The 9,156-nt window shown below is 44.6% G+C and overlaps 1 protein-coding gene across 1 annotated transcript in view; it reads right to left on the bottom strand.

Moving 5' to 3' along the window:
- Positions 1-288: 288 nt before the first annotated feature.
- Positions 289-9,156, bottom strand: part of LOC311130633 (thimet oligopeptidase-like) — a 27,880-nt gene continuing 19,012 nt past the window's right edge. The window contains exons 8-14 of the mRNA XM_084163423.1: positions 8,365-8,507; positions 2,621-2,844; positions 2,120-2,321; positions 1,526-1,712; positions 1,235-1,363; positions 947-1,083; positions 289-669 (exon numbers count right to left, since the gene is read on the bottom strand). Of these exons, the coding sequence (XP_084019549.1) occupies positions 508-669; positions 947-1,083; positions 1,235-1,363; positions 1,526-1,712; positions 2,120-2,321; positions 2,621-2,844; positions 8,365-8,507 (1,184 nt within the window). The 3' untranslated portion in view covers positions 289-507. The remainder of the gene's footprint in view (positions 670-946; positions 1,084-1,234; positions 1,364-1,525; positions 1,713-2,119; positions 2,322-2,620; positions 2,845-8,364; positions 8,508-9,156) is intronic.

The raw sequence follows: 9,156 nt of genomic DNA, 5'->3' as shown, positions 1-9,156 counted from the left end.
GCAGCGAGTGTACTTCAAGGCTACAGACTCATTCTCAGGGGAGTTCGTATTATGTAATACTAATGAGACACAGTATTATGCCTCGTTTCAAAGGATACTGAATCTGTATGAGATACTGGCTGAATGCCTCTATATCAGGGCCTTAAACATGCGGCCTGAGAGCCAAATGCTGCCAGCGAGCTGTTTTAATGTGGCCTGTGATCATCTTCGTATAAAATCAGCAAAATAAGTTTGAAACCCCTGAAGAGCTACTTCTTTTGAGAAAACTGACAGAAGGCGACAAATGGGTCAAGTCAATTCTTTGCTAATGTATTTTGTTCAACCTTCCTTGCATACAATCACAGTTTGTATTTTAAAACATCTCCAAACCAAAAAAACACAGCACAAAAAGGGTGGAATAGCACATATAAATTCTTGTTTTCATCGTTTCTTTCTAGAACATGTAGGTCCTGTGTCCTAAGTGTATGTTTGGTTGGGGGGTGTTTACGCTGAGCTGGTTGTGATTGGTCAACAGGCACATGGAGTGCCTGCCTCCAGCTCTACCGTTAGTCCTTTGCTCAGGAGGAAAGCTTCTTGCTTTGGCTCCCTCCCTAGGAAGTTCTTGAGCATAATTTCAGCGTCCTCCGAGCCTCCAGGCTTTAGGATACAGTTTCTGTAGTCCAGCCCCACCTAGAAGAGATGGAAATACACTTCATCAGCATCAAGTAGGTGACCATTTTAGCCGACAACAATGACATTTCTGCCAAGGTGAAATGATTTGGCGCTGAAAAAGACAAGTCAGACTACATGACTCCAGTTCTGGAGGGCTGCAAGCAGTCACTGCTCACTAGCATCAATAACCAATGATGCCTGATACCAACTACTAGATAATAGGTGATGGTCAAGTGTAAAAACAGCATTGTAAATAACAGCTAAGATCGTAAATAACTAGCTCAGCTGTGCCAACCTTGGGGTTCATGATGCCTTCCTGCTTGAAGCGGGCGTAGAACATGTCCATGGAGAAGACCTCGCTCCAGAGGTAACCGTAGTACTGGGCGTCGTAACCACCTGCCAGGTGGCCAAATGTGGCTGGCATGTCGGTTCCTATGGGCACAATGGCGAAGGAAAAATGATTTGTTTTAAAAGCTGACAATGACTATAGGAGTTGGCAAGATGACTAAAACAGATCTGGGACAAGGCTACCAAACTACAGCTGTGATGGTGGTTTGGCCCATTGGTTGAGGTTGTCTCTGACCTGAGGATGCAGGCACGCCCAGGATCTCCTGGCTCAGCCGGGCGTACTCCTCGGCCGGGTCCAGCCCATTCTTGGTGTGTAGGGCCTGGTCCACCTTGGCCAGGACGATCTGACGCAGGTTAAACAGACCTGCATGGGAGGGAGAGGGTTAACGCATTAACACACTGAAGCCTTTAAACCTAGTAGCTCTTCAGGAGTGCCCAATAACCTAAACTCCAGCACTGGTGTAAAGGGTATTATTAAGCGGGGTGTTCTATGAAAGAGCCAGGGTGTTGTTTCATGGTGACCCACCAGTGTTGGCCAAGCGGGACTTAATGAGTTTGTCCAGCAGGTCATCAGGGATGGGGGCACCCGTCTTGTAGTGTTTGGACATGCGCTGCAGGGGCTCCTTCTCCCACACCCAGTTCTCCAGCATCTGGGAGGGCGCCTCCACAAAGTCCTGCTCCACGTGTGTCCCACTGAACATGGCAAAGTCCGCCTGGGAGCAGCAGAGAGAGGAGAGACATGCATCTGTTAATCCCAGCATCCTGCAGTATAACTACTATTAGACATTAAACTAGACAGAAAAAGGGGAGGGGCATATCATTTTGGTGTTCATTTCAGTTTGATTACATTTTGTATACCATATCAAATATATATTTTATACTGAATAGTCATTGAGGAGTACACTGCCCTCTCAGGCATTAAAACGGGCTAAAAGTCACTGCTTACAAATGTGTTTTACGTTGATTTTACAGGTATTAAATAGCTAATGACGTATTGAGAGCAGGAAATATATTAACCATCACACTAAAATGCCTTTACTCAAACATTAATTTCAGTGCTTAGGAACTAAACAACGTTGTATACTGTGTACCAGCAATGACACCACACACACAAACACACCTGAGCGCAGAGCTGGTGCATGACGTGGCCAAACTCGTGGAAGTACGTCTCCACCTCATCGTGCTGCAGGAGAGAGGGGGCGTCGGCCGTGGGCTTGCTGAAGTTGGCCACCATGGCCGCCACCGCCATCTGGTGGGTCCCGTCCGACAGTAGACAGCCGGGCTGCAGGCCAAAGCAGGCCGCGTGGCCGAACTTCCCCTCTCTGGGAGGGGTTACGCACAATTACCATGACTGTTCAATATGACTGGCTAAACATTTGTATTTTATTGTCTCCCTCATAATGTGGAGGAGCAAAGGTGGGCTCTTCTCTGTTTCAATTGCAGTAGACAAATTCAACCGCAACTCTGGAGAGCAATGAAATAAAATACCTTACCCCCAAAACTATAAAATCCTTACAAAAGATGGTTATATCAAAATAAATCATCATACATAACTAATTGTATGCAGCCATCATTAAAATCCTCTGCCCTTTTCAATCTCCTCCGCTTTCCTCTGACTCACCTTGGGAAGAGGTCCAGGTAGAACTGTCCCACCACCGTGCCCGTGGTGCGGTCCTTGACGGAGTAGAGGGTGACGTCGTCGTGCCACACGGGGGCGTCCTCCACCAGGTCAAAGGTGAGGTTCAGCAGTTCCTGGTAGATGTCCAGCAGGCCCCGGGTCACAACCTCCATGGGGAAGTACTCCTTCAGCTGGTTCTGGTCCACCGCATATTGGGTCTCCTCCACCTACAGTGGGGCAGATTCAATTCAACACTTTATCCCTTCAGGGGAAAATATAGGCCGCATAGGCCACTAGGTCAGCTCTACCACCGCAGTGAAAAATACAGAGCTATGATTTTTTAAAATTACGTTATATATTTTTTGCATTATACACTGCATTCGGAAAGTATTCAGACCCCTTGACATCCTTGAGATGTTATTACAACTTGATTGGAGTCCACCTGTGGTAAATCCAATTGATTGGACATGATTTGGAAAGGCACACACCGGTCTATATAAGGTCCCACAGCTGACAATGCATGTCAGAGCCAGTGGTGTAAAGTACTTAAGTACAAATATTTGAAAGTACTACTTAAGTAGTTTTTTTTGGGTATCTGTACTTTACTATTTATATTTTTGACTACTTTACCTTCACTACATTCCTAAAGAAAATGATGTACTTTTTACTCCATACATTTTCCCTGACACCCAAAAGTACTCATTACATTTTGAATGATTAGCAGGACAGGAAAAGGGTCCAATTCACGCGCTTATCAAGAGAACATCCCTGGTCATCCCTACTGCCTCTGATCTGGCAGACTCACTAAACACACATGCTTCGTTTGTAAATTATGTCTAAGTGTTGGAGTGTGCCCCTGGTTTTACGTAAATAAATAAAAAACAAGAAAATGGCGCCACCTGGTTTGCTTAATATAAGGAATTTGAAATTATTTGTACTTTTACTTTTGATACTTAAGTATATTTAATACCAAATACTTTTAGACTTTTACTCAAGTAGTATTTTACTGGGTGACTTCAGAGCGCTCAGGACCTCAGACTGGGGCGAAGGTTCCAACAGGACAACAACCCTAAGCACACAGCCAAGACAACGCAGGAGTGGCTTCGGAACAAGTCTCTGAATATCCTTGAGTGGCCCAGCCATAGCCCGGACTTGAACCCAATCGAACAGCTCTGGAGAGACCTGAAAATAGCTGTGCAGCGACGCTCCCCATCCAACCCGACAGAGCTTGAGAAGATCTGCAGAGAAGAATGGGAGAAACTCCCCAAATACAGATGTGCCAAGCTTGTAGCGTCATACCCAAGAAGACTCAAGGCTGGAATCGCTGTGAAGGTGCTTCATCAAAGTACTGAGTAAAGGTCTGAATACTTATGTAAATGCTCAATGTTAAATTCAAATCTTCCTACCATCATATCTAAGCCAATATGACACCAATGTCGATGAAACTTTGCAAATAAACTTGGAGGTACACAACACACACCCCGCCTCTTGGCATGATCAGTTCAGCCGTTACCGAGAACCACGTACTGGATTTTTCAAAGTCTTTAGCGTAATTTTTTTGCCCAAACCTAGCTCAAATTCTAGACGTCGGATTAAAACGACACTACAGCGTCCATAAAATGACCATCAGACTTGGTTCCATTTGGACGGAATAAGTTGAGCTGCAACAGTTTGTACGATGCACAATTTATCACCCTCACGTGCCCAATAAGAACCAACAATGTGCTACCTTTTTGAAGCATTTCTGACAATGCCAACATACAGTACCAGTCAAAAGTTTGGGCACCTACTCATTCCAGGGTTTTTCTTTATTTTTACTATTTTCTACATTGTAGAATAATAGTGAAGACATCAAAACTATGAAATAACACACATGGTTAAACAAATCAAAACATATTTGATATTTTAGATTCTTCAAATAGGCACCATTTGCCTTGATGACAGCTTTGCACATTCTTAGCATTCTCTCAACCAGCTTCACCTGGAAAGCTTTTCCAACAGTCTTGAAGAAGTTCCCACATATGCTGAGCACTTGTTGGCTGCTTTTCCTTCACTCTGCGGTCTGACTCATCCCAAACCATCTCAATTGGGTTGAGGTTGAGGGATTGTGGATGCCAGGTCATCTGATGGAGCATTCCATCACTCTCCTTCTTGGTCAAATAGCCCTTACACAGCCTGGAGGTGTGTTGGGTCATTGTCCTGTTGAAAAACAAATGATAGTCCCACTAAGCACAAACCAGATGGGATGGAGTATCGCTGCAGAATGCTGTGGTAGCCATGCTGGTTAAGTGTGCCTTGAATTCTAAATAAATCACAGACAGTGTCACCAGCAAAGCACCCCCACATCATAACACCTCCTCCTCCATGCTTTACGGTGGGAAATACACATGCGGAGATCATCCGTTCACCCACACCGCATCTCACAAAGCCAAGGCGGTTAGAACCAAAAAATTCCAATTTGGACTCCAGACCAAAGGACAAATGTCCACGGTCTAATGTCCATTGCTTGTATTTCTTGGGACAAGCAAGTCTCTTCTTATTATTGGTGTCCGTTCGTAGTGGTTTCGTTGCAGCAATTCGTCCATGAAGGCCAGATTCACACGGTCTCCTCTGAACAGTTGATGTTGAGATGTGTGCTGTTACTTGAACTCTGTAAAGCATTTATTTGGGCTGCAATTTCTGAGGCTGGTAACTAATGAACTTATCCTCTACAGCAGAGGTAACTCTGGGTCTTCCATTCCTGTGGCGGTCCTCATGAGAGCCAGTTTCATCATAGAGCTTGATGGTTTTTGCAACTGAAATGTTTCGTATTGACGGACCTTCATGTCTTAAAGTAATGATGGACTGTCGTTTCTCTTTGCTTATTTGAGCTGTTCTTGCCATAATATGGACTTGGCCTTTTACCAAATAGGGCTATTTTCTGTATACCCCCCCTACCTGTGGTGAATGATGGACGGAGTCAGGCGCAGGAGTAAAATAACCGGATGCAGAATTTATTCCTTCCAGACATACAATGCGCCTACAACGGCAATCGAAACAGGTACAGGGGAAACAATCCTCCCTGACCAAACACAGTCTCAGAAAATACAATAAATGTAATAACACAGGGGAAAAATCAACCCTGGCTAAATAAATGAGAGTATCTCAACCGAGCTACTCTCCTCCCACATAGAACAATCACTCACAAAGACAAGGGGGCAGAGGGAACACTTATACACAGACTAATTAGGGGATGAGCACCAGGTGTGTGTGATTGACAAGACAAGTGGAGTGATGAGAATGGGAGCGGCAGTAGCTAGTAAGCCGGTGACGACGAACGCCGAAACCTGCCCGAACAAGGAGGGGAGGCAGCCTCGGCGGAAGTCGTGACACTACCTTGTCACAACACAACTGATTGGCTCAAACGCATTAAGAAGGAAAGAAATTCCACAACTTTTAAGAAGGCACACTTGTTAATTGAAATGCATGTGACTACCTCATGAAGCTGGTTGAGAGAATCCCAAGAGTGTGCAAAGCTGACATCAAGGCAAAGGGTGGCTATTTGTTTAACACTTTTTGGTTCCTACATGATGTGTTATTTCATTGTTTTGATGTCTTCACGATTACTCTACAATGTAGAAAATAGTAAAAAGAAAAGAAAAACCCTTGAATGAGTGTGTCCAAACTTTTGACAGGTAGTGTATTTTTCAGCCGATTCTCCGAGTTCTAAAACTGTGTCTAGCAACTCGGTTGCTCAGCAACTCAACAACATGCCTGCACCAGGTAGCCAGTCATAAGTGGACGGCAACAAACCTAGTCTACTGTAGATACAGTGGAGAGAACAAGTATTTGATACACTGCCGATGTTGCAGGTTTTCCTAATTACAAAGCATGAAGAGGTCTGTAATTTTTATCACATGTACACTTCAACTGTGAGAGACGGAATCTAAAACAAAAATCCAGAAAATCACATTGTATGATTTTTAAGTAATTCATTTGCATTTTATTGCATGACATAAGTATTTGATCACCTACCAACCAGTAAGAATTCCGGCTCTCACAGACCTGTTAGTTTTTCTTTAAGAAGCCCTCCTGTTCTCCACTCATTACCTGTATTAACTGCACCCGTTTGAACTCGTTACCTGTATAAAAGACACCTGTCCACACACTCAATCAAACAGACTCCAACCTCTCCACAATGGCCAAGACCAGAGAGCTGTGTAAGGACATCAGGGATAAAATTGTAGACCTGCACAAGGCTGGGATGGGCTACAGGACAATAGGCAAGCAGCTTGGTGAGAAGGCAACAACTGTTGGCGCAATTATTAGAAAATGGAAGAAGTTCAAGATGACGGTCAATCACCCTCGGTCTGGGGCTCCATGCAAGATCTCACCTCGTGGGGCATCAATGATCATGAGGAAGGTGAGGGATCAGCCCAGAACTACACGGCAGGACCTGGTCAATGACCTGAAGAGAGCTGGGACCACAGTCTCAAAGAAAACCATTAGTAACACACTACACCGTAATGGATTAAAATCCTACAGCGCACGCAAGGTCCCCCTGCTCAAGCCAGCGCATGCCCAGGCCCGTCTGAAGTTTGCCAATGACCATCTGGATGATCCAGAGGAGGAATGGAAGAAGGTCATGTGGTCTGATGAGACAAAAATATAGCTTTTTGGTCTAAACTCCACTCGCCGTGTTTGGAGGAAGAAGAAGGATGAGTACAACCCCAAGAACACCATCCCAACCGTGAAGCATGGAGGTGGAAACATCATGCTTTGGGGCTGTTTTTCTGCAAAGGGACCAGGACGACTGATCCGTGTAAAGGAAAGAATGAATGGGGCCATGTATCGTGAGATTTTGAGTGAAAACCTACTTCCATCAGCAAGGGCATTGAAGATGAAACGTGGCTGGGTCTTTCAGCCACGTTGGTCCTCTGTAGCTCAACTGGTAGAGCACGGCGCTTGTAACGCCAAGGTAGTGGGTTCGATCCCCGGGACCACCCATACACAAAAATGTATGCACGCATGACTGTAAGTCGCTTTGGATAAAAGCGTCTGCTAAATGGCATATTATATTATTATTATTATCCCAAACACACCGCCCGGGCAACGAAGGAGTGGCTTCGTAAGAAGCATTTCAAGGTCCTGGAGTGGCCTAGCCAGTCTCCAGATCTCAACCCCATAGAAAATCTTTGGAGGGAGTTGAAAGTCCATGTTGCCCAGCGACAGCCCCAAAACATCACTGCTCTAGAGGAGATCTGCATGGAGGAATGGGCCAAAATACCAGCAACAGTGTGTGAAAACCTTGTGAAGACTTACAGAAAACGTTTGACCTGTGTCATTGCCAACAAAGGGTATATAACAAAGTATTGAGAAACTTTTGTTATTGACCAAATACTTATTTTCCACCATAATTTGCAAATAAATTCATTAAAAATCCTACAATGTGATTTTCTGGAGAAAAAAAATCTAATTTTGTCTGTCATAGTTGACGTGTACCTATGATGAAAATTACAGGCCTCTCTCATCTTTTTAAGTGGGAGAACTTGCACAATTGGTGGCTGACTAAATACTTTTTTCCCCCACTGTATTGGCTTGCACATACTTGTATAGCAATTATTTAATACAACAGCACAATAACCTTTGCATTCTACAACTCTGACATCCCCCCACGCCAATGTATTTATGTATGTGTTAAAAAGATTACTGTTGGGTGCCCAGCATAACAGAGCTGCAGACATTTGTTGTTTTTCCCTATGGTCTACCTGGGTCATGAAGTAGCGTGTGTCCCACGCATATAACTCGCCCTTGAAGGGCAGGCCCCTCTTCTGGCACTCCTTCTTCTTCAGCTTGAGGATGACCTTGCGCTCCTCCTCTCCCAGGGGCTTCAATTTACAGGCCAGTTCCTCTGGAGAAAAGGAAGATTACCTTACTGTCAAATGTACCCAAAGGAAGTTTGTCTCCTGCTTGATCCCAATCCCTCCCAAAGACAGACAGACACACACACACACACACACATTAGAGCAGAGATGTGAGGGGTGGAAACTGTGTGTGCGTTAAGGTTTTTTCTGGATCAAAATGGAGTTTAGGTAGTGGGCGTGACAGGGGCAAAGCAGTGTGTGGTTAGGGGCGCAGTCGCCAACTGAACATTTTAGAGGCCCTCCTCTTGGCCGCAGAAACAAAATGTTGCTGTTTTAAAGGGATACTTCGGGATTTTGGGATTTAAAGGGATACGAGGCCCTTTTTTATCTATTTCCCCAGTCAGGTGAACTTGTGGATACCATTTTTATGCAGTTTGTGGCATCGATATGAGTCAGAAACATTTATTCTAGTGTCAAAATTGCCTACAAAGTGTAAATAGGATAACTGGTCCTAAAGTCAGTCTCATCAAAAAAAACAGTTTTGTAAGTGCGTTCGTCACAACTTACTTGACGGTTGGGTATGAATTACTTACATGCCCACTTTTGCCAATGATGCCCAATTGCCCAGAGACAATGCATTGTGGTCCGCCCCCAGCTGCCATGTGGAGTTAGTGGATAATGTTGTCAAGTCTGTAT

Source organism: Coregonus lavaretus, assembly GCF_964263955.1.
Source record: "Coregonus lavaretus genome assembly, chromosome: 6".
Taxonomy (NCBI): domain Eukaryota; kingdom Metazoa; phylum Chordata; class Actinopteri; order Salmoniformes; family Salmonidae; genus Coregonus; species Coregonus lavaretus.
The sequence above is the reverse complement of the archived record's forward strand: the minus strand, read 5'-3'. Positions and strand labels throughout refer to the sequence as shown.